General features: G+C 34.9%; 1 protein-coding gene across 1 annotated transcript; it reads left to right on the plus strand.

Annotated features, from left to right (window-relative positions):
- Nucleotides 1–5,184: 5,184 nt before the first annotated feature.
- On the plus strand, nt 5,185–26,669 carry LOC121995592 (aldehyde dehydrogenase 22A1-like). Its single transcript, XM_042549320.1, has 14 exons — nt 5,185–5,486; nt 5,573–5,616; nt 5,831–5,932; nt 8,327–8,454; nt 9,635–9,757; nt 20,352–20,505; nt 21,386–21,489; nt 21,567–21,645; nt 22,474–22,569; nt 22,721–22,858; nt 25,139–25,354; nt 25,425–25,616; nt 26,151–26,294; nt 26,372–26,669. Exons 1-14 carry the CDS (start codon nt 5,375–5,377, stop codon nt 26,525–26,527), a joined length of 1,788 nt encoding a protein of 595 aa, XP_042405254.1. The 5' UTR covers nt 5,185–5,374; the 3' UTR covers nt 26,528–26,669.
- Nucleotides 26,670–26,750: the final 81 nt, after the last annotated feature.

Below are 26,750 nucleotides of genomic sequence, written 5' to 3' on the forward strand. Positions count from 1 at the left end.
TTTTTAAAATAATTTTTAAAAGGATTTTAAAATAATTTTTTAAATAATTTTTAAAAGTATTTTCAAAATAATTTTTAAAGGATTTTTAAACTAATTTTTAAAGATTTTAAAAATAATTTTTAAAGGGATTTTAAAGAATTTTTAAAAGGATTTTAAAGAATTTTTAAAAGCATTTTTTAAAATATTTTTTAAAATAATTTTTAAAGGATTTTTAAAATGTTTTTAAATGAATTTTTAAAAGGATTTTTAAAATAAGTTATATGTAATACGTTAATTAACATATGTTTAATTCAATTTTGATTTTAATGTTTAATTAAATTAATATTGGTATTTGATTTAATTTAAATTTAATCTTGATTTTAGTGTTTACTTAAATTAATATTTAATTTAATATTTATTTTAATTTAATTCTTATTCATCTCACCCAACCTATGTTTTAAGATAAAGGGATCGTATGATTTTGTGAGATGAGTTAAGTTAAATTTTAGAGTTTGGTTGAACTTGCGTTAGATTCAAATTTAACTTTGGGTTTAACATCTAAGCTATGGTGAGTTATCTGGATATCATTAGAGTAATCACGCCTTTGAAAATTTTTCAAATAGTCTCTTCCACTGAACTTAGTAGAAAACTTTGGCCTAACCAATTAAGATTGGTAAGGGATAGCTTCAGTTAATTCCACTAAGTCAAATGTACTAAGTCCAAGTCATATCTTCCTAGACATGCATAGACATAGTTTCCCTAACCTACTATCATCCAAAACTTTTTCAATACTATTTTTCAAGTTAACTTTTTGTCCCTTTTTAACCTAATCCTAATTACCTAGCCGGATAAATTATTATTTTAGAGGTGCCATCTGATTTGGAACCTCCCCTAAATTATTAATTTTTTAAAAAAGTTTTTTTATAATTAAGGTTAATATTAGTGAAATTTTAATATTTAATTTATAATTTAAATTTATGTTTTAAATTTTGAATTAATTAAGTTGGTTAAATTGACCTTTTATTTTAAGGAGTGTAATTAAGATTTAAGTTTTCTTTTAATTTTGAATTTATTAAACTATTATCATTATTTAAAAGATTATATTTGATATTTAAGTTTTTATTAATTCTTAATTTCTGATTGGTTAATTTGTTTGAATTATCTTTCTTTAGACTTTTATTTAATTTGGTATATGTTAGAGTATCTTTGTTTAAGATATTATTTTTAATATTTAATTTTGAATTTATTAAATATTATTTTGATTTTATAAAAGTATTGAATTTTATCCTTATATTTTCTTTGTCTTTTAAGTTTATATTTGAATTTAATTTAATATTTTAATTAATTATTTCTAAATTTTTATTTAATTTTAAATTTTCTAAATTAATTTATTTATTTGAATTGATTTAGTCAATATTCTATTTGACCAAGTCAAGGTTGATGCCGATTTGGTTAAAGTCTTGATTGACTTGATCAGAATATAGATTATTTGTAGTTCTGAATTTAAATCATGTAAATCTAAATTATCATGCACCATACTTGGAATAATTTCATAATTATCTAAATTATTATGTATATTATTATTATTGACAGAGGTATTTTGGTAAATTATACTAACCTTAAGTGCATCCCCTAATTTAGTAGGCTTCTCTGTTGGATTTGACTCTAGTTTGGATTCACTTTTGACTTGATCCTCTAGCTTCATCGACTCCTTATGAAGCTTCGTTAGCCGAGTCCAAAACTTATAGGCATCTCAATGTTCTTTAATTCTACATGAGATTTCATTAGGTAATAATTTTATAATTGAATTTATTATCTTTCTGTTGGCTTCTGTATTTTGGGTTCATCACCTCAATGTCATACCGCCATCGAAGTCGTTCATAAGGATGAAGATTTTAATCTGCATCCTCCACAGATTGAATTCATATCTCTTGTACATCTCATATGGTGGTGGTTCATGAACGCTCCGTCCTTCTTGATGAGACATTGATATACTTGCAAAAAAATATAGACAAAAGTAATTTCTAAGGCTTTATCTTGGGATAAGTAGTGTGGGAGATAAAGAAATAAGGACATTTCATCAATTTCAAAAATATTAATAAAAATATTATGACAAATTTTGTCAAAAGGCTATTTCACCAATTCTAATTAATAGTGAAAAAATAAAAGTGAATATTCAAAAAAAAATAGAGGGAAAAAAATGAAAGACTTAAGAATAATTTTTAATCAAAAACGATATATAATTTTTTTTTCTTTTAAAAAGGAACCCCTTTGCCTGATTCGTGGTTGCACCAATTTAGAGCGATACATGTTCTGATATCACTTGTAGGATCGGAAAGATACTAGAGGGGGAGTGAATAACAATCGTCAAAAAACTCAATTTAAAACTAAGTCATGCAGTAGAAAAATAAAAAACAATGCTAACAAACTAAGTTTTACTTGATTCAGAGTCTTCGACGACTCCTACTCCAAGGCCCGCACTCGTCGAGTGCTTTCGTTGGACAATCCACTATCAGTTCGTAAATGTATTACAGGAATTGGTTACAAGAACTGAAAAAAATAAAGTTACCAACACATAAAGGAAATTTGAAGGACTCTTCGTTCTTCGAACTTCGGAATAGTCTTTTGGTGTCGTTGGAGCTTTTTCGGAGCCGCACACAAGAGAGACGATCGTAGTAATTGTTGTTTTTGAGCTCCTGGTCGAAGGCCTTTAAATAGGCCTATTCCGAGTGCCTGGAACCCCTCTGGGGGCTTGGACCAAGTGGCTCGGTCAATCGACGAGCTCCACATCATCTTTTGGATGGATTTTCAGGTCCGAGCGCCCGAACCGCCTGGGTGCCCGCGCCACCCGCCTGGGCGAGCTTGGTACGGGCACCCGGACCCCCTTTTTCAGCTTCTTCTTTTCCTACAAAAAAGGATTAGTCCTGGGCAACAAAAATAGGTTCATCCTACAAAACATAGTTAGTACAACTCAGCAGATAGAAGTAGTAATTTGATCCTAGTCTCCTCGAAACCAATATCTAGTCAAGATCTCAACTTAGGTTTTTCCAAATGGACCTGAGTTGGATCGATGCCTACAGTTTCCTCAACAGAGAACGAGTCCTCATTGTATCTCTCCTACAGTTACTTACCTTTACTTATCAATTGTAGTCACTTAACTTGCCTTTGACCTACTAGGTCTTCCCGTCAATTGTCAAGTCCGCAGACCCAACTAGATTTCGATAGATTGTCAGGTCCCATGGACCTAGTTGGATTTCAGCCTAGTGTCAGATCATTCAGACCAGTCAACTCCTGCACACTTGATAGAAAAGTTAGACAAACATCACATTTAACTTTAACATATTTATCATACATTAAAACTAGATAATTAGTGTAACATACACCAACACTAACTGCAGCACGCGCCATGCACTATGGATGTTCTTAATTGTAGTGCACGACGAGCACCACGAGTGCTCTTAATTGCAGCATAGGGTGCACACAATGAATGCTCTTAACTACAATGCACGGTGTGCATTGTCAATGTCTTATGATTTTCAATAGCTTAGAGTTATACAACATGCGATGCACACTACGGATAATATAATTGCACATTGTAGAAAGTTAAATTTGTTGTAGTGAGAAGGAATGAGTGGTGATGTCCCTCGCAATCCCTGCCTTAGCAAATATTATAGACTACCCATGTGGGTGCTTGCCAAATGGACCAAGAAGTGACCTCTGTTGGTGCAATTTCCCCTAAGTTAAAGTCGACAAGGTTGACTAAGTTTGAGTTGGCTCAAACTTGAGTCTTGAGCCAACTCAAACTTTCTCTCTCATCTTTCTCTTTCATTATTTTTTTTCTCTTCTCAATATCTTTCATCACACACTCTCTCCTCATTTTCTCTCAACATACTTTCTCTCTCTTCATTCTCTATCATCACACTCTCTCTCCTCATTTTCTCTCATCCACTTTCCCTCTCTTCATTTTTTCTATCACACTTTCTCTCTCATCAGACTTTTTCTCTTCTCAATCTCTTTCATCACACACTCTCTCTTCATTTTCTCTCATCACACTTTTCCTCTCTTTATTTTTTCCCATCACACTTTCTCTCTCATTATTCTTTTTCATCCTAGTTTTCTCTCACATTCAACTTTCTCTCACATTTAATTTTTTCTTTTATTTTCCTCTAAGAGTAAAAAAGAAAATTTAGGTTCATTCCGATAGAAAATATTTAATTAATCAAATATTATTTTTAAGAGTGATATCCATGCTCATACTTATTTCCATTTCATAATACTATAATTCTCATTCTCATTCCAATTCTTAGGAGAGAACCAAATGTCACCTAAGTATATGTATTAAAGAAAAAGAAAAGAAAATAAAACTATGGCTTATATCAATAGAAAATAGAGCAGTAATAGGAGCGAAGACACACCATAAAAAAGAGAGAAAAATAAAAACATATCAACACACTCAATTTGCCATTAATGATTAGAGACGACAATGTGTGGGGGTAAAAGATGAATTTGTCATCTCCATCTTCACCCATGAAGTACAGCTCCGTCCCATCCCTAATTTTATTTAATTAGGAAATTCTTATCTCTAATTCCGTGGGAATTAAATCCCCATCTCCATCCTTCTCTACTTCAAATGTCATTTGGTTAAAAAATCTTTTAATTTTCAACCTCTTTTATAAAAATAGTAATTCAAGAAAGTAATTATAAAAAATTATATTATTATTATTATCATCGTCATAAAAGAGGATTCAGAGATAGCGATAGCATCTCATACCCACTCCCATTTAATTTAGAAGAATTTAAAAAATCTCCAAATCCAAAGCTAAGATCGAAAAAAAAAACTCTCAGAATATATCCCCATTTAAAATTCCTCCACAGGCTAGGCATAGGCTAATTTGTCTACGAGAAGTTTCAAATTATATGTTTTTTTAACTACACACGACATAAATGATTTGTCTTTTATGATCAAGCGAACCCAAAATTGAGGCTAGAGGACAGAGGTAACGACCAAGCATAGACTACAACTGCCATGTCTCGAAATCTTTTCTTCGTATTTTTTATTTTTTATTACATTAACAATAATAATAATCATTTATATTTAAAATAAATTTTATCTTCGTTATATTAGACAAATATGTATATATTTTTAATAAATATAAAAGTTAAGTGCGTTTTATTTATTTTTTCATAACTCGAAACTAAATTGAGCATTGATCTAAAAGGTAACTCGTGAATGCTGGCAGATGACTCAGAATCATTCAAAAGCAGGCTCTCAATTTGTTTCCATAAAAGAGTTCAGTCACTCTCCTAACTGTGCCTTGCTGCATTCCCCGGTTATTCCCCTCAAAACGTCCTAGGGTTTCTAACCCCCCTCCTCCATTGATTGCGGGCTCCGGCAATGGCGTTCTGGTGGCCCCTGATTGTTCTCGGCGTCGCCTACTTGGTCTGCCGCTTCCTTCTGATGCTCATCCCACCCAACGTCCCTTCAATCGAGGTCGATGCGTCCGATGGTAGCTTCTCCGATCCATTTTTTCTCTTTCTCTCTACGACTTTTGGGGCGTTTGGTTTTCTGATTACTAGTTCTTCTTTGATTCAGTAATGGAAGATGGGAGCCAGACCATGGAGAACAGCTATATCTATGTGATAATCTTAAATGCTCCTAGTTTCAGATGCATTTCTGCAGTTCCTTTTGTTTTTCTTTTGCCCTTTTTAATTCCAGTGTTTTTTTTTTGGTAATTTTATCGGTTTTTTTTTTCAAGTTCCATTTATGTCTCTCTAGTAGCATGGATTCTGTACTAAACCTGCACCTCACCGAGAGGTCTGAACCTCGAAAATTTGATTGCCTATGTTGCAGATACCAAGGAAGGGGAAAATGGCACAAGCAGACATGGTTCGATGCTATGAGCCTGCCACCATGAAGTACCTCGGAGTTTTTCCGGCTTTGACACCAGATGAGGTTGATTATGGAACATTGTAATCAATTTATGGGTATCTAAACAACATGATTTCATGAACACGCCTTTTATATAGTGAATATATGTTGTCCGGCATGAACTGATGCTCTAGGTGGTAACTTTGTTGAATAAATTATACATAATATTTAATTAACTAGTTTCATTTTCTACTTAAGCTAATTGTTTGGAGATTCCTTTATGTGTTGGGATCATTTCAATCCTTAGATATTGGAATCCTTCTTTTTATATTGGGACATATTCTAGGTATGTTCTTCATTCTGCTTGAAGGGGGAGGCCACATGTTTGATTATAAAGCTCAGTCTCTCCTCACCTTTGCTGCATTTGCTGTCTATCACAGAAAAAATCTTCTCCTTTATACTACATTTATAGGTACCCACGAATACCCCAATATTATGCACATTTATTTTGGGTAAATATTTATCATATTGGTCAGTCATAGGTAGAAGAATAAAAAGCAGACATGGATATGTACCTAGTCTAGGTACAGGCTACATAATCAGGTTGAAATTCAAGTTTGAGTAGTAAGAAAAATGCAAGTACTCAATCCACTGCTACCCTTTAAGTGCAAAAAATAAAACAATTGTATTGAAAAAGCATTAGCGGCCTAAACAAGTATTCAGAAAAAGGAGGAACATGAAATTGAAAAAACAAAAAAAAAAGTGCAGAAAGAGGACACAATTCTCATGGGGTCTAGAAAAGGTGACAATAGTGAAAAAAGGGCAACAATTGTAAAATGACAGGAAACTTAGTTGCAATTAACATTTCTTCTCACTCAGAGTAGATGTTGGAATCTTAACCTCGTTTTTCTTTATAACAATATTATTGCTCTTTATCACAGGTTGTAATCTCAATTCTAACTTAGTTAGCCTCTCTTTCAATGTTTTCTCTCTTTTCACTTGAACAGAAGACAAAATTTTGTATGGTCCCTTCTCTAAATCTCCTCTTCTCGGTCTTTCTCCAGGTGTTAGCCTTTGTCATAAGAGCACATATTAGAAAACATCAATTTAGTTTTCTGTAAATTTTCACAATTTGACACTTGACAGATCATATCAACTCGTTGACATCAATCCAAAATGTCACATTGTTGAAATCTCTCAAGTTGCACAAGTATTGTGCCTTCATTTTGTCGAGTGTCTTATTATTGTTTTCTATTTGTAGGACTCTTGTTGCTCTACATAACAAGTTGTACAAGTATTAATAAATAATAGTCATATAAGAGCAAATAGTTATATGCTAGTAACATAGTCAATAGTTCAGTGCTCCATTGAGTATTTAGCCACTAGGTCTTCCACTGGTGTCATGTATCTATGACTATAATTATTTTCCTTTTAGTAAGACCTAGAATAAATCCCTCTAAGTTGTACTCACAACTCATAGAGTTGGTATTATGTCCATGGTTTCACTTGTCTTTTTTTTTTGGATAAATAAAAGTATATTGAATTCAAAGAAAAAAAGGGGTACAAATGTGATTAGGCAAGCCCAATCACCAACATCAACCGCCCCATATGGTTAATAGGAAGTCATCAGACACTCACCCCAATCAAACCACTAGTCCCTACGAGGTACTTATGTATGACGCAACGTCAAATCAAAGTATACTCCCAAATACCAGTACATATAAGTTTGCACACTCTGAAGATCTTCTCAATATCTAACTATCCCTCTCCAAAGGAACTACTATTCCTCGCTCGCCAAACATAATGAATCATGGAAGACAAGGCACAGGCCTTTGTTGACACTTGACACCCTACTCTCTCGGTAATATCTCCCAAAGACTCGCATCATCCGCTTGTATGTAGACATCTCTTGTCACATATGAAGTCATTCTTTAATCCTCCTCCAAAGCTCCGCAATAGGGGGGCACCCAAAGAAAAGATGCTCCGGACTCTAGCACCTGATGATAGAAGGTGTCCTGTATATCTCTAGTGGGGAGACGTCATTGCGCCAACATCCAAAATATAACTACATGGCTCGGTTGAATATATGCGTTCCACGCGGTTTGAACCCATGGTTTCTTAGGGCTAGGGTGCCTAAAGAAATCATAAGCCTGAGTCACTCCATCATCCTGAGTAAACCAATCTACCATCATCTATCCAGTAGCCTCCGGTTTCATGTGTCTGTTAATTTCCTGATGGGGGTATAATAATGAGATGATGGAAAATCAACTTGCCCCAGTATTGTTAGTGTTTCCCGATCACATTAGTTTGGTTGAGACAAGAATATTGTAGGATTGGTCATGATGCCATTAACTTTGAACTAACAATTTGGAGTCTCAGTATTGAGTTGTTTTTTGAAAACTATATCCTTTTCTTTTGTCTTGGACATTTCTTTTGGTTTGTGGCTTTTGACTAATTGTTTTTGCATTTTCTTTTCAGATTAGAGAGCATGTTGCACAAGCTAGGGAAGCACAAAAAATATGGAAAAGTAGCAGCTTCCGTCAAAGACGCCAATTCTTGAGAATCCTTCTGAAGTATATAATTGAGCACCAGGAACTTATTTGCCAGTGAGTAAATTATTTTATTTTCTATGTAATTGTTATATATTTGTTCCACAGATATTTCTGGTAATTGTATCAATTTTTTAGCCATTGGGAACACTAGTTTTTCTGTTATTGAGTTGGAGCTGAGTCACTCAGCATATATGGGCAATTTTGATGTATAAAGGGCATCATAAAATCCACACCTGATGTGATGTGGATATTTATCCTTTTTGGACATGTTTGATAGAAATTTACATTCATGTAGTCAACCTCAAATATTTGAGACTTGTGACTTATTGGTGTAACCTTTTAGAATATGTTTAATTAGGAATAAAGTTGTCAGAATGGAAATCCAACCTAAAGAGTAACATGGTTTCATTGGATTGAATTTTAATATCTAAGCATAGGATCATAAAATATTAAACATTATAATTTTTAAACATTTAAAATGTAGTTTATTGGATTGTGTTATAAGTGTATCAAGCTTTGCATCATTCTCTAATATGATAAACAATAACTAAAATGATTCATTTTTAATAATGTTATATAACTATTAAATTGCCATATTTCTATGTTGCAAATTGTAATTTTTATAAGATTGTTGGCAATGATAACAAATGATTCTTCTCCTTTGAAGTTAAAACAGTTCTAGTATAATCTTAAGTTGTATTGGAAGGTATTTTGTATGTAAAAGATTATCTATTATGGCTAAAATTCAAGTTTTAAAATGTCTATGCGAAATGTAAGTAAATTCTATATTATTGTTAGGATTGAGAACCTACATAACAATTGCAAGTCAACTTGGAATTGCATAGTAGGTTCATGGGATCCCAACAATCCAGATCGTTAGCTATATTTACATCGTTTAGTCCAATTTGGACTGTAGGATTCTAAGATTCTAAGGTCCCAATCACAAACTTGACAGCCATGGTCACTTGGGATTCATCGCTTGTGGTTGTATCTTCTTTGGATATGTTTATTGAACATGCTCTAGCTTAGTTTCATCTTTTTGATGACCAAGTTTTTTTGACTAATATTATGGCTTATTTTGGTTTGTATGATGGCAGTGATCTGAAGGAAGCTTTCCTATGAATTTCTTTACATATTAATGGAATATTCTGTCATACATTCTGTATGCTTGCAATCAATGTTGAAGGATGAACTTTAAGTACAAAACTATCCAATGATTGTGTGCTTGTTCTAGGATTTCTTCTCGGGATACTGGGAAGACTATGGTCGATGCTTCTTTAGGAGAAATTATGACAACATGTGAAAAGATTACTTGGCTTCTAGCTGAGGGCGAAAAGTGGTTAAAGCCTGAATACAGGTCAAATATCATATCTCACTTCAAGACTAGCTGCATATTTCATTTGCATGCAAATTATGTATTTCTTTTACCATTTTCCCCCAAAACAATGCATATGTTACTTCATGGAGTGTGACTCTAATTTTGCAGTAAGAATTTCTTTAAATTTGTCTTTGTATTTATATTTGTTCGTTCCTCCCATAGCTTTTGATATTGCAATACCCATGTCCAAAACCTTCAGGCGCCACTATGGCTAGATAGGTCACAACTATTCTTAGAAAAATTGACATTAACTCTTATCATTTGACTACAGATACATTTCAACTCATCACTCAATCAATCAATATAGGTGGGGAAAGTGAATTAATTGCAGCAAATGTAGAAATGGAGTATCCTTCTTTACAACGACTAGTAGAAGAAATAGCACCAACTACTGAACAGATCTATTCAACAAGTACCGTAATCTCTCCATATCGCCCTCCCACAGATACGGCAATGGGACCACCTGGGTATCCCCCAGCTGACAATACCACTAATCCTCCTGCTTTTCAACCAATATATGAGCAACATCCGCCAAAAGCAAAGTTTCGAGGAAGAATGAACAATGAGCTATGGACTCTTCCATCTGCACAGCAACAGAGTGGAGCATTATTTGTAATCCTTGAAACAAATAAATCTTTTTGATGATGCTTTTTCTAGATGGGAATCCATTACGAAGAATTTTGTGGCAGCGCAATCATTCTCAGATACCAAGGAGAAAGTAGAATTTATTGAAAATCTTTTGTGGGGAATTGAAAAAATAACTTGGATACAATGGAGAATGACCTATGCTACAGAATATGATGCTCTCATAACAATCAGTGAAGGAAGAGAAAAGACTCAAAATATATTATCCCGAGAAGGGTATTCTCTGCGGAAGATCCTACCCAAGGGTCTACTGAAATTCAAAACTCCATTTATAGAGATTTTAAGAAGCTATCCTGTGACAACGTAAAAAACATAATCCAATATATCAACGACTATATGAGGTTAGCAGCCAAGACTGGAAGATTATATGCAGGACCGGAGTTATCAGAAAAATTCTGGCTCAAAATGCCAGGGGACCTTGGTAATCGGATCAAAGCAGCATTTGAAGCAAAGCATCCGGGTTTAACAACAGGAGTATTTCCGAGGATCAAAGCAGCCAGGGGAATATGATCCTCGGAAATACTCCTATTGTTAAACCCGGATGCTTTGCTTCAAAGGCTGCTTTGATCCGATTACCAAGGTCCCCTGGCATTTTGAGCCAGAATTTTTCTGATAACTCCGGTTCTGCATATAATCTTCCAGTCTTGGCTGCTAACCTTCTATAGTCGTTGATATATTGGATTATGTTTTTTACGTTGTCACAGGATAGCTTCTCAAGATCTCTATAGATGGAGTTTTGAATTTCAGTAGACCCTTGGGTAGGATCTTCCGCAGAATACCCTTCTCATTTGGGATAATATATTTTGAGTCCCTTCTCTTCCTTCACTGATTGTTATGAGAGCATCATATTCTGTAGCATAGGTCATTCTCCATTGTATCCAAGTTATTTTTTCAATTCCCCCCAAAAGATTTTCAATAAATTCCACTTTCTCCTTGGTATCTGAGAATGATTGCGCTGCCACAAAATTCTTCGTAATGGATTCCCATCTAGAAAAAGCATCATTAAAAAGATTTATTTGTTTAGGGATTACGAATAATGCTCCACTCTGTTGCTGTGCAAATGGAAGAGTCCATAGCTCATTGTTCATTCCTCCTCGAAACTTTGCTTTTGGCGAATGTTTGCTCATATATTGGTTGAAAAGTAGGAGGATTAGTGGTATTGTCAACTGGGGGATACCCAGGTGGTCCCATTGCCGTATCTGTGGGAGGGCGATATGGAGAGATTACAGTACTTGTTGAATAGAACTGTTCAGTAGTTGATGCTATTTCTTCTACAAGTCGTTGTAAAGAAGGATACTCCATTTGTTGCAATTAATTCACATTCCCCACCACCTTCGCTGGCAAAAGGTTTAATCCATTCAGATTCAGGATATGTATCCCATACTGGTTTGTCATCTGTATTGAGTTGAGATAAATACTGGATATAGTCCAGATAGGAGTCGTCAATGTCCTCATAATTTAGAGTAGGGTCCATGGACCGTGGTACAGAGGCCCCTGGTCTTGTATCCACTGCATGGTCTTGCTCAAAATCATTTTGGACAGAGTCATACTGAACAAGGACTGCTACTGTCTCTCTTGGCATTAACAGGGAAAATATATCCTGGGTTGTAAAGTATTGAGGCTGTTGTGAAGTAGAGGCTTGACTTTGGGTTGATATATTAAAATTCTCAGTTGACCCAAATCCTTTATTTCCTCTTTCTGTATAGCTAAGATCAATGTTCTAAATTTCGCCCTAGGCGCCGCCTAGGCGTTGTGCGGCTGCAGGCCGCGCCGGAAACCAGCCAGGCGGAAGACCTAGGCGGCCCTCGGCGGGCTTCGGCGGCGAACGCGGGCTTCGGCGGCCAACGCGGGCTTCGGCGGGCTTAGGTATTTTAGGTACGTTTTTAATCACTAAATCAGATTTGCGGAGAGGCTGGCGCTTCGTCTTCTTTCTTTCATTGCCGACTTGTGTCTTCTCTCATCGCCGCCTGCAACTTCCGGTGAGTTTTTATTATTTTCTTGTTCTGTTCATTGTTTTTTTTTGTTTCTTCGTCGTCGCGACGTCGCGGCAACTCTCCGGCAACACTGGACGAGTCGCAGGGCATCAGACGCCACCGGAAGCGTCGCCGGACGCGTCCGACGCGTCCGGTGAAGTCTGCCGTTGCTTCCAGCAGCGCCGGTAGCATCGCGAAGCGCCAAAAGCTTTCCGCGACGCTACCGGCGCCGCTAGAAGCAACGCCGGACTTCGCCGGACCACCGGACTCGTCCGGCGACACTTCCGGCGGCGCCGGAGGCCTCCCGCGAGGCGCCGGTGGCGTCCAGTGGCGGCCGGTGGCGTTCTACGTCGCAGCATCGCGGCGTTTTTTTCTTCGGGATTTAGTATTTTGTATTTATTTTATTTAATAAATTAAAACAATTCCTAACGGGATAATTTCAATAATAGGGTAGACTTTAGGGTTCGGTTCATAAAGCCTAATAGAAATATAGAATTCAATAATAATAGTATTATTATAATACTAATAGATTTAATTTTTTTAATAAATATTATTAAATATTAATTTATATAACAGATTTAAAAAAAATAAAAATCATTATAAATATTTTCAATTATCATTTATCAGATTTAAAAATATAAAAATAAATAAAATTTAAAAAATCATAATACATATTATTAATTTATGTAAATCGTATTTATAAATTTTATATATTATTAATTTATATTAATCAGATTTATAAATATTAAAATTTTAAAAATTCTAATAAATATTATTAATTTATATAAATCAGTTTTAAAAATATGAAAATTAAATTAAACTTTTAAAAATTCCAATAAATATTATTAATTTATATATAAAAGTATAAAACAGATTTAAAAATATAAAAAAAAATTTTAAAAATCATAATACATATTAATATATTATTAATTTATATAAATCGTATTTATAAATTTTATATATTATTAATTTATATTAATCAGATTTATAAATATTAAAATTATATTAAAATTTTAAAAATTCTAATAAATATTATTAATTTATATAAATCAGTTTTTAAAATATGAAAATTAAATTATATTTTTAAAAATTCCAATAAATATTATTAATTTATATATAAAAGTATAAAACAGATTTAAAAATATAAAAAATATATTTTAAATTTAATTTTTTTAAACAAATATCTATTATCTAATAAATGTTATTAGTTAGATAACTTAGATTAAGATATAATGATATATAAAAAATATTCTTAGACTTGTTAACGTTATATTTCATTATTTTGTATCGTTTGGTATAGTAAAAAGGTATAATTAAATTTTATTATCATGTTATGTTATTAACTTGTTAAATTGTTATATATAATTTTTTCAGATTATCTGTTAACATAATGGCAAGCAATCCATCTTCGACAGCATCTGTCACTCAACCCGAATCTGGAATGCTTAGAAGAAAGTCAAACGATATCGGATGGGAGTTTGGGATATTGATAGATCCTAAAAATCTCGACAAAATTAAATGCAAGCTATGTGGAAAAACCATGTCAGGAGGAGTGTATAGGATAAAGGAGCACATTGGAAATATACCTGGAAATGTATCTGGTTGTCGAAAAGCATCTGAAGAAGATAAAAATAAGTGCAAACAGGCTATTTTAGAAGGGAGGAACAGAAAGAAGAACAAAATAATGGAAGAACAAAGTTGTAGAGCAGAGGTGACTATTTCTCAAGATGAAGAAGAAGGTCTTGAAATTGAAGGGATGGATGGAATTAAGAAACCTCTTTCACTTTGCCCCATGGATAGATATGCATCGGCAATTGCTCCAGAAAATGCAGGCTCTAGTGGAAGTAAAGTGCTTCGCCAAAAAAATATAAATGAGGCACTTTTCAAAGAGAGAACTCAACAAGTTCAACAATATGTTGGGAGATGGGTTTATGAAAATGGAATCTCATTCAATGCTGTTGATAATGATAGTTTCAAACAACTAATGGAGGCAGTGGGTCAATTTGGACCAGGATTCAAGCCTCCAACTCAATATCAACTTAGGGAGCCACTATTGAAAGCCGAAGTTGAAAGAACAAAACAATTGTTGAAGAAACATGAAGAAGAATGGGCAAAGAATGGGTGCTCAATCATGACAGATGCATGGAGTGATAGAAAAAGAAGAAACATCTTAAATTTGTGTATTAATTGCAAGGAGGGTACTACATTTTTAGAGTCTAAGGAGTCTTCAGAGGAGGCGCATACAGCTGAACTTATTTTTGAGTATGTTGACAAGTGTGTTGAACAAGTAGGAGCTCAGAATATTGTTCAGATTGTAACAGACAATGCCACCAACAATATGGCTGCAGCTAAATTGATGAGAGAAAAACGACCCGGGATCTTTTGGAGTTCATGTGCAACTCACACTATTAATCTCATGCTTGAAAGTATTGGCAAACTTCCACGATATAAAAAGGTGATTGAGCAATCCAAGGCTTTTACCATTTTCATCTATGCTCACCATAAGACTTTATCATTGATGAGAAGTTTCACGAAGAAGAGAGACATAGTCCGACCAGGAGTTACCAGGTTTGCATCAAATTTCCTCACATTGCAAAGTTTGATTGAAAAAAAAGCTAGTTTAAGGGCCATGTTTACAAGTGATATGTGGGAGAAATGTAAATGGTCAAAAACAAACAAAGGAAAATTGGCTTATTCTACAGTGATGAGCATGAGTTTTTGGAATGGTGTGACACTTTGTTTGAAAATATTTGCTCCTTTGGTAAGAGTTCTTCGATTGGTAGATGGAGATAGAAAGCCATTGATGGGGTTTCTATATGGGGAACTTCTTCAAGCTAAAGAAGATATCAAGGTGGCTCTGAATAACGTGGAATCAAATTATTAGCCTATCATAGTTATTATTGAGTCAAAAATGAAGGATAGACTTGATACATCATTGCATACCATTGCTTTTTGTTGAATCCTTATTTTTACTATAAAGATAGTTCTATTGCTCTTTATGAGGAGGTCGCGATGGGGATTTTTGAATGCATGGAAACTTTGCATGCCAATGAGTTAGATCTACAAGATACAATTATTAACAGGGAATTTCCAAAATATAGAGATAAGACTGGGTTATTTGGAAAAACATTGGCAGCAAAAGCATGTGAAAAAAATGATGATACATTTGATCCATGTGCATGGTGGAGTACATACGGTGCTCACACACCTAACTTGCTAAGGGTGGCATTGAGGATACTTTCATTAACTACAAGTTCATCTGGGTGTGAAAGAAATTGGAGTACATTTGAAGGAGTAAGTTTTAAACTTTCAGTCTACTCTTTAATTAAATTAGTTATAATTTTTAAATTCTATACTCTATATTCAGGTACTAACTGTAGTATTTACTTTCTCTGTTTTTTTTAGATTCATACAAAGAAAAGAAATAGGTTGGATGCCAACAGGTTGAACAATCTAGTATTTGTCCAATTTAATGCTAGATTGTTGAACAAACAAAAAAGAGAAAAAGAAAGAAATGTTGATGTCCTTCTTGCAAAAGATGCTTCAAATGCACAAGGTTGGATTGTAGATGGTGGGGAAGATGATGAAGTTGAACTAGGTTCCGGGCTCACTTGGCAAATGGTTGATGAAGCAAGTGGAGCAGATGAAAATCTACAACCTTGAAGAAGCTCTAGAGTGAGAGAACTTCATGAAGATGATTTTGAATCCGAAGAAGAAGACAAGGATCACAATAATGATATTGAGTTTGTGTCCGATGAAGAACAAGTTATTGAAAATTATGGAGAAGAAGAAGCAGAATAAATACGAGTCTATTAGTTGTGTAATTTTGAACTCATTTTGTTAAGACATGATTTATGTTATTTAACAATTATATTTTGCTTAGTGGTTACTAGTTCACAATGCATTGTAATTTTGAATTGAACTATTGCTACTATTTTCCAATGTTCTACTGTTTACTATATGATTATGATAACTTACTGCATGTTCTATTGTTTAACTATTTCTTTTATAGTTTTTTATTTTTTGGTATTGGAAAGTATGTATTTATTTTAGCATACATAGTTAGATCTTCATTGCTATGAAATTGTTTAAGAAAACATTTAGATTTGCATATGACATTGTCCACAGTCCACATGAAACAAGGGATACCGAGGAATCCGCCTAGCGGCGCCTAGTCCCCGCCTAGGCGGCCTAGGCGCTAGGCGTTGGTTTGCCGCCCGACTAGCGCCTAGCGAATTTTAGAACCTTGGCTAAGATGAGGTACTTCATAGACTTCAGGAAAGGCTATTTTTTCAAGTATCAGCTGCACAATCTTTTGCTGCTGAGAAATATAAACTGGGAGGTTAGTTCTATTAAACAAAAGTACTTGAACTTCACCTCGATAGTCAGAGTCAATCACGTCAGCTCCGACTTCTACTCCTGTCTTCCATGCTAGTCCTGATCGTGAGGCTAGCCTTCCATAATAGCCATAAGGGATTTCGATCCGCAGACCCATATGAATCAAGTCTCGGCCATATGGTTCAATAATTGTTGCATGACTTGCTGATATATCTAATCCAGTAGATCCCTCAGTATGCCTTGTAGGCGTAATTGCATGTGGAGAGATTTTATTTATAAGAATATGTGGTTCAGTTTTTAAGGAATACCTGTCTTCGTCATCTTGCTTTATTATCTGTTTTCCTTTTTCAATATAATCCTCCATGTCCCCATATAATTCGTAATATTCGTTAGCTGTTCCATCGTAATTTGTGAATACTATTGGTTTTGTTTCAATTAGAACTGTCAGGATTTCTTGCATTTCTTCATCTTTATTATTATAAATCGGCTGCTCCTGCTCCGATGGTTGTGCCGTCGTATAATTGCTGAAGCTTAATGATATGCGTCCATCCATCATTGTCTGGCTATTTACTTCTGATGGCTGCATTGGTATAGAGAGACTTGGGTAGGGTTTATAACCCAATTTAATCCTTGCAGGTTTCTTGTGGAGAATCTTCTCCCAGGCAAAGCATTAACCCCATGAGAGGTTAGATAATCTACCACTCCCTGCACTTCATAAGCAAACCCAACATTAGGTCTGTTAGAGAGCCTACCTACCATTCCTCTGGTGATTAATAGATTTGTTTCACTGTTCTGCCAGGCCTCATATCCCCTTGTGAGGATAGAGATTTGAATATTGCGGTAGAAGTCTCCAATAGTCATCATGACTTCTGGAATTACATAAATCATCTACTGCCTCATGTCAGATCTACATCCATTGTTGCTAGAATAGCTTCATCGCCTTGCCATCGATTGTCTCTGAAAACTATGAGTGTCATAGTTCCTTCATGTTGTCTATGCAATATTTGGACACGTACTTGGAGGACACCCAGGTGGATATACTGCATGCGGCTTCTTTGTAGTTGCATAAAACTTTCTTCTTGAATGAAGTTTCTTTCAACTTGGTGATTGTCTATAACCAATATGGCTTCTTCAAATCTATGTACATAAACTCTATGATGGGCATCATCCCGTCTGGAGTGATAAAGAACCTCTGTTGGTACTATAGAGGCTCGCTCTTGCATGTGCCACCAGTAAGTTGACGTCCAAGTCTCTTGGCTGCTTGTTGAGTGTTATAAAGACGTCGTTGATTTCTCCTGTAGCTCCTTATTTGATCTTCAAATAATGGTGTTGTGGCTACTTGTTGCTGCTCTGTTCTGGTGGTGGTCATACTCCTTTTAGGATTTTATATGGATCTTTAAATACTCTCAACTTTCCAGGTTTCTCTTTGGGTTTAGGTGGACCAAGAGAAAGATTTTGAAGTTTGGAAATTAAGTCTTGTGGGAGAGGGGGAGTATTTTGTTTTCGAAGGTCTTGTTGGATTTCTTTCAAAGTTTCAGCTATCTGAACAAGTAAATGGATTTGCGTATTGTTTTGTTTTATGATAGCAGCGATTCCAGGTGTAACACCTTGATAATCGCTTGGTTTAGCAAAACCAATAGAGGGATTTTCTATGGGCTCGGTAGCAGATATGGCTTCACGATATGAAATTGTATTTCTTGAAGTAACAAAGGTGCTCATAAAAACTTATCAAAACTTAGAAGGACTCTTATTCTTTGGGCGAGGGCAATTCCTTCCTGGAGAACCTCATACAGATGTGCCCTTGGTCTTCTTAGGCCTTCCTTGCCGTCTTTGCCAAGTTAGGATCTGTCCTTTTGTTTCTCAGGGTTGCATAATACCAACAGCTTAAGTAACAAGAGTATGACAAGCTCTGATACCAGGGTCAGGGTGCACAAACGGAAGGTTTTTGGATTTTTGATAAGTTGAAAGCACATTTACAAGCAAGTACTAATCCCTCAGGTAAGGTTCGAGTGAACGCTCGATGCCCTTGCAAGAGGCTATGCTACCTTTCTTATAGCAAACACTGGGTGCTCATTGGGCCCCATCATCACATTTGTTGATATATAAATCAACAGCCAAATCCATGTTCCTAGAAATCCATTTTTATGCATCTTCTTCTGCTCACTGCTCAAATATAATATACAAGAATAGATTTAAATAGGAATACCAATGATATAATGAAACCACAACTAGTTTATAGAGCATATAGATCTTCAAATTTGGATGCAACTATGGAAAATCCAACGCCAAATTCTAATTCTCAATATACGTCAAGCATTAAACACTAGACTCTGTATCTACACTCACAACTTGCTTTCCTATAGATTATCCTCAAGTTAAAATCTAAACAACGTAAATTTCTCTTATTTTTTCCTCAGACATTGGTGGGACCATCCCGCCCTTCATTTTTTTTCTGGTCCACAAAATATATGTCATCTCCACTTCAAACACCATACACATACACAAATACACACAAATCATAGCTCCAAATCACAAATCAAACCTTTACAAAATGACAACCCCAAGCACAAGAAAGGGCTTATAAATCCTACCTTTGATTGGAATATTTCAACTTTGGAACTTACCAAAATTGCTGCCGATTGTTGTTGACCCGATAGATTCTTCGTTGCATGTCACCCTCAGATGCACCTCATCAAAATTATATTTAAAGCATGTTGATTGACAACATAATTGAAATGCAATCGATTACTTAAGATGATGAAAGGAAAAAATCTCACCTCAAATAGATTTGATGCTGACGCTGATTGCCCAAGCTTATCCATTAGCACCTCAATCTGTTCCTAGACATTTTCTTGTCAATTCAGTTATCAACCAAATGTACAGATATCAATTTCTTTGTGCTATGCAGCCTAACTGCTCTCTGCAGAATCTTCTGTCTTCGTTCATAGCACGCCATCCAATAGAAATGGATGGGCTCACCAATTACCAATCTCCATACCCATAACATTGCTGCTCTAAGCAAATTGCTTCTCCTAACAATGTTTTGTTATGGAAGATTAATCTGCAGATAGCTTATTTTCTGAGACTGGCTGGGCTATGAAATGCTCTGTCATGCCTGTCTTCCCCTATATGGCGGGATCTGTTTGCTGAAATGGATGCTATAAAATATAAATATAACATTGCACTATGAGAAGAATCAGTCATGTATCTTATGAACATTTGAATGTTTGAGATTAATTTGTTCTCTACCAAATGAGCTCAGTGTCTGCATATATAAAATATAATTTGATAGGATTATACAAACTCACTATAGAAATCTTCTGGGACTCGTCTAGAGTGCTCATCTATGTGTTTCGACACCATAAATTGGTCAAAATTACTTTTCCAACAATCTTACTGGCATTTAACTGAGAAGATAAGCACGAATCTAAGATGTATGTATCATTCTTAAGTCTTAACACCTTTCAGTATCTCAGTAATATCTATCTTATATATCATACAAATAGTATCTACTACTCTAAAGTAACTAATGTTGTTAAATTAGTAAACTATGCAATTATCAAAAAGAGTACAACGTCATCAATCTTATGATGTTTTTAAAGTTATTATCTTTCCAGATCTTCTGGCCGCGCAATGTTGCATAAGAGAGCAAAAGTTGAATTCTATCCCCTTGGGGTCATTGGTGCCATTGTTTCTTGGAATTACCCCTTCCACAATGTGTTCAATCCCATGCTGGCAGCGGTATTTTCTGGAAATGCTGTTGTTATAAAGGTATTATTTAATCTTTTTGTTTTTCCTTTTTAATTTAATATCGTGTATTTAGAAGAACAATGCATTTCACTTAAGTAGTCTTATGAAGTTCTTCAATAATCATGATTCATTGTGGAAATTGCATGGGGGATTATTTCTGTTGAAAGCTAACAATTATCTATTTGAAATTTTACAAATGAATTTTCTGTTTTCCATATGTTTGATTTAGACTTCATTTCTAAGACAGCTTATCAAGAAAAATAGTCGCCTTACATCAAATTGAAGCAACTTAAACTTTTAAAATTCTTTTTGCTAGTTTTTAGTAACCTAGTTTCTTCTGAAAATTCAACCACTGGAAACGTCAGTCTATTTTACATCTACATGGTTCATGAATAAAAGAGAGCTGGGATTGGGGGTTTTCCCATTTCAGAGTGGCCAGGGTTGCAAGGAAAACCAAATTACATGGCTTTTGTTGATATATGGGCAAACCATTTTATTTCTATTAATTATATTAAATTATGTGAGCTAGATTTAAAATGATGCAATTCTATCTGGGACCTCTTTGCAAAATCTATAATTCAGGCATGACTTGTGAACTCTTGTTTGATCCTATCAATGATTAACACAATTCGATGTATTATCTTTTCTCCTAATCTTTGAGAATCTTTATGTGCAAATGAAACATCTATTGACAGTCTCAGGGTCTTTATAGTTTGTATATTCTCATCTAGCATTAGGCGAGTCAATTTGATTTAAAATTAAGGTGGGGCGTAGATGCTATCCTCTGTTCATTATAATGCTGGACAAATTTGTTATCCTCTGTTCTCCAAACTGGTCAGATCAAATAATCATTGTCGATTATGAAATTTTCATTTGCCTGAATTGGAAAAGAGATATGTAGGTTTCGGAGCATGCAACTTGGTCTGGATGCTTTTATTTCCGAATCATTCAAGCTGCTCTTGCTGCTGTAGGAGCTCCAGAAAATCTGGTTCACATAGTTACAGGGTATTGTTGGTTCAGGAATACATAGATGTTCTGCAAGCTATATCACATTTAAGTTTAATTTCTGATTTTACCCTTAGATTTGCAGAAACTGGGCAAGCACTTGTCTCTTCAGTTGACAAAATTATCTTTGTTGGTTCACCTGGCGTGGGCAAGATGGTAATCAGTTTCATTATTATTATTGTGACTTGTTTTTCTTGTGGAGCACAGCATCATCAAAGATAATGCCGCTAAATTTTTGTACTTTTGATGTTATTTGTGCTTTAATAAGTGGAGTCAACCTCGTGCATTGTTGGTGCTTATTAACTATTGTATTGACCAGCAGTTGTTCGGTATAGTATGAAACAGGCTATATCTGGAGGGCTTCCAAGCAAAGATCAAGGATTCAAATCCATATCATGGTTTTATTGGGAGGGGATTAACCTTTTGCTCCTACACTAATGGGCTTCAATGGGGTCTTGTAGCCATCCTTGGTCAGGACGAAAAGAAAAAGCTTGTGATGTGCATCTCTTGCCTTGGAGACATAACCTTTGTTCAGTACATCTACCGAGATAGTCTATCCTCCAGTGCACTTCCATCTTATGGAAATATAGATATTCAAAATCCTAAAAATTATTTTCCTAGGAAAATATTTTCTGCAAAACAAAAATAGTATTAAGTCTGTTAAAATATGTGCTAGGATACCCATATATCCCATTAAAAGTTAGGAAAGAGATCTAACATTCCCCATAGGCATGAGTCTCTTTAGTTGCTGTTGTAAGTAGTGGTAGTATGAACAAGGTCTTAATTATTGTTGGCATGATTAGCTTCTTTGTTGGAAAGACTTCTAGGCTTCTGGTTGATGTTCTACTTTATAACTGTTAAGAACAAGTTTGCATGTAACATAAATGTCTTTCCATCAGTTCAAGGTTTTTGAATGCAATAACCTATGCTTGTGAAATTGTTTTTTTACCTTATTCATAATGTCTTTGTTCATGATCATTTCAGATAATGCAGAAGGCTTCAGAGACCCTAATACCAGTCACACTTGAACTTGGTGGAAAAGATGCTTTCATAGTGTGCGAAGATGTAGATTTGCCTTCTGTATGATAAAAAGCTAATCCTTTTCTATTATTAGTGGAGCTTGTTTTATATATATATTTGTTTCCCCTTATCATAAAAATCATATCTAGACAAAATGTTATATGCAAATATGCCAATTTCTGGCCTCTTCAATTTTAATTTGTTGTTTTAGGTTGTGCAAATTGCCATGAGAGGTGCTCTACAATCCGGTGGACAGAATTGTGCTGGTGCAGAAAGGTTCTATGTCCATAAAGACATCTATCAATCCTTTGTTACCCACATAGTCAAACTTGTGAAATCAGTTTCTGTTGTAAGTACAAATATCCAACAATCCTTTCCAGCGAATAGTTGACCATTGAAGTCTTAATTGAGTTCTAATATTTTCCCTCAACAGAAGTGAAAATAGATATATATGAGTATTGCTTCCCACTTCTGTTTTTACCTCTGCTTCTTTTATTAAAAACTAAAAGTAGAAGTTAGAAAGTACCACTTCATATTTGTCTTGGCCAACAATTTCTCATTATGAATTGTTTAGCAGGTGCTGTGACCAAATCTTTTACTTGATCCCTGAATTTGCTTTATTCTTGTGTCCAAAATTGAATTATTATCTTGATCTGGATGAATGAATATGATGCAAGAAGGGGGCAGGGAAGGAACATAGTTATGCTACTATTTTTACATGGTTTTCAAAATCTCCCACTGTAGGCTACATATGTGGCTGCCGACATTGCACAAGCCACATACCACATAGCATATGTTCTCTGCAAAAAAGAACTTATTTGAATCAATTTGACATTGTTGATTAATATTGATTTTTTTTTTTTTTTTTTTTGCTGTGTGTGATTGACAGTTCTTTCTATGTGAAAGTATGAATTGGTTGCATCGATAAATAAATATGTTTTATTCCACATATATAGTCATTTCTATTGATATGAATATTTTGAATACTACATATGCCCCACAAACTGCATATATATGTTATGTAGTGGGGTTGACAACATATTGCCTGCATATGCTTATGAAACCTTGCTTCTTTATAGGTTTTTCTTGGCCCATTCCCCTTCTCATCTTCCCTCAAATTCATCACCTCAATAAACATGCAAACCTCCATCCAATAAGCAAGCTGTTGTTGTTTTTGCCTTTTGGTACTTGTTAATCTTTCATATCAATTTCCTTAGTTCCTTGTCCAGCTACTTTAATGTCTCATTTTCCCTAAATTCACAAGCATCATTTTTTCCTTAACAATTTTGTTTTTCTTTTTTTGTAAGGTAAAGTTATCCCATTACCTTCAAGTATAGGAAGAAGTATTTTTCTGTGGCATTGAGATCCTTTTTTAGTTGGAGAGAAAATAGGGGAGAGAGAAACAGGTAGAAAGATTTAGGGAATTTAATTTTAAATGAGAAGAATCTATCTCTATTTACTAATGCTCATCTCCTCTTCCTCTCTCGCTTACCATCTTTTGACAACATTGCTGAACTAGTAGTGTTAAGACCTGAATCCAGAACTCCCCATCGTTCAGTTTGTCTTCGATGCACCTCCATCTCACTCCCTTTGCCTTTGGCATCATGAGCAGCAATTGCTATGAGGAAGCCCAACAGGAGGTGACCAAGGAGCTTATCTACATTGTTGTTGTGGCTGAACCTCTACTTATATCACTTGTACATCAATTAATGATCTAATGGAGGATATTGAGGCAGTTGTAGTAAAAATCAGGGTGCGATTGGATGTTAGTGGTTCCACCTCCATGGATGATCACTATCAGGATGAGATTATAGAGGAAACAGTGCTTGAGGTGGTGGCTACGTGATTATGTGTATTCATAGTCTCAGTACAGTCCTTGTTCTTTCTAATATTTCGTTTGGTTGACTGATCACCAGGAAGGCTATGATGATAGGGAGGGGAGTGATAGTGTTGAAGAGGACATGGAGGGAGGAAGTGGCTAAAATTAATAAAATTTTATCATCATTTTCTTATTTCTATCCGCTCAACAAGTAAAGATCTGAGTTTTCTGCCTCTCTTTGTCTATCTTCCCCTCCATATCTATCTTCCCTAGTTTCTATCTTCTCATTTAAGTCTCAAGTAAATGGAACTTCAAGGTTTCTGGTAATCTGGTTCATATTATTTTTTTAGAATCTTAGATAGTCTTATTATTTGTCTTTATCATTTAGATACATATCTCATTTTGCCTAAATTAACAAGTAAAAATAAGTGATTCATGATGTAGATTATTTTTTAGCATCATGTGATTGTTGTTAGATTATTTATCATTATTAATTTTATTTTATGGAAGAAATACTAATTTGATTGCCATTATTTTAAGGTACGGAAATTTCCTTCACAAAATCTCATAACACAAAATTGTTTGACACTAGAGATGAGAATATGAGATGACATTTGACTGGTCTTTCCTGTAATGTGACATAGAATGTAACTAGTTTTTACAAGTTTGTTATCATCAGTGCTACATAAAAGCTAGATATTGCATTTTGATAGGCTGACTGTTCTATGAAGCTTGACTATACTTATATAAGAGTTGATTGTCTAACTCTCCTAGGGTCTTGATTTTTCTCTTGTTTGAGCATCTTTGTAGGGACCTCCATTAGCTGGAAGGTATGATATGGGTGCTATTTGTATGCAAGAACACTCGGAGAAGCTTCAAAATCTCGTGAATGATGCATTAGACAAAGGAGCTGAAATTGTAGGAAGAGGAAGCTTTGGTCATTTGGGGGAAGATGCTGTTGATCAGTTTTTCCCTCCAACTGTGATAGTGAATGTTAATCACACAATGAAATTAATGCAAGAGGAGGTAGCTAATATGCCTCATGCATTAACTTGTGTTCCTTGTTCTGGTTTCTAAGATTAGCTATATTTTGTAGGCTTTTGGGCCAATCATCCCAATTATGGAGTTTAGTTCAGATGAAGAGGTTATTAAACTTGCAAATGATTCAAATTATGGTCTTGGTTGTGCTGTTTTCTCCGGAAGCCAGAAACGTGCAATTGCTATAGCTTCTCAATTACATTGTGGTATAGCAGCTATCAATGATTTTGCTTCTACTTACATGTGCCAGGTAAATATTAACATCTGTTCTTGAACATCATCATCATCAAAACAATTATTGAATCCTTTGGTCATTTGAAATCCATATAATATCATCCTATTTTCTCTCTACTTTTCAAAAGTCGGTAACTACTAAAATTTAAAGTTAAAGGGTTGAGGTCACAGGTGAGGGAGTTAGTGAACTTAGTGTCCATTATTGTACCTGAGTCTTTATCTCCTCCCAGTGAAAATCTTTTGGCAAATAAATGGCATCCTTATATGATGTTGCAGCACAACCATTGTCATCGTGTATAATAGCAGCACGCTGAATAGATATTTATAGGAACCATCAATTTGCTTTCATGGGCATGACTTGGAAAAACCTAATGTTTAGTTCTTTTCAATTGGTGTTATGCAAGCTTGGCAAACATACAAGGGAATTGCTATCCCTTTTTTATGTTTTGTCAAAGAGATTGATATTGGAATCATTTTAAGGAAATTTAAAGAAAACATATGTTGAAATAAGACATGATGTTTTATTTCTCACTTGTCTTCCTTGATTTAGTCATTGCCCTTTGGTGGCGTAAAGCACAGTGGATTCGGGAGATTTGCTGGTGTCGAAGGACTGCGGGCTTGCTGTCTGGTGAAGTCAGTAGTTGAGGATCGATGGTGGCCTTTTATCAAAACAGTGATACCGAAACCCATCCAGGTCAGCTATTATATCTCATCACAACTGAAAGGTTGCTGATTTTGCTAAACCACTAACTTTTGTTGCATTTTGGACAGTATCCAGTTTCAGAGAATGCCTTTGGGTTCCAGGAATCTCTTGTGGAAGCTCTCTATGGCCTTTACATACGGGATAGGCTCTGGTCTCTGGTTAATGTAATGAAGATCATTTCAGCACACAACTCCAAGTCTGAGAATATGAAGAAAAGGCAGTAACCAATGTTAATGTAAACTTCTTTTCAGTGCCCGTGACAATCACATACTGTAAACTGCCGCTGTATCTACATTGATTATGGCTTGTGCTTGCGTAGATCATTCTATCCCCGTTACAGAGTTGATATCTATTTCCTTATATATATATATTTGTTTGCATTTATATATGTAATATTATTGTTATAAAACCCATTATTTTTTCCCCTTTCCCATTGCTTAACTTGAG

The sequence above is a fragment of the Zingiber officinale genome, chromosome 6A (assembly GCF_018446385.1).
Source record: "Zingiber officinale cultivar Zhangliang chromosome 6A, Zo_v1.1, whole genome shotgun sequence".
Classification (NCBI taxonomy): Eukaryota; Viridiplantae; Streptophyta; class Magnoliopsida; order Zingiberales; family Zingiberaceae; genus Zingiber; species Zingiber officinale.

What these genes read in the sequence shown, in the direction of transcription:
- LOC121995592 (XM_042549320.1), top strand. Translation starts at nt 5,375, where the DNA reads ATGGCGTTCTGGTGGCCCCTGATTGTTCTCGGCGTCGCCTACTTGGTC. An exon ending in CGAGGTCGATGCGTCCGATG is followed by an intron (nt 5,487 to 5,572) that starts GTAGCTTCTCCG and finishes TCTTTGATTCAG; the next exon opens with TAATGGAAGATGGGAGCCAG. An exon ending in TTGTGAAATCAGTTTCTGTT is followed by an intron (nt 22,859 to 25,138) that starts GTAAGTACAAAT and finishes GCATCTTTGTAG; the next exon opens with GGACCTCCATTAGCTGGAAG.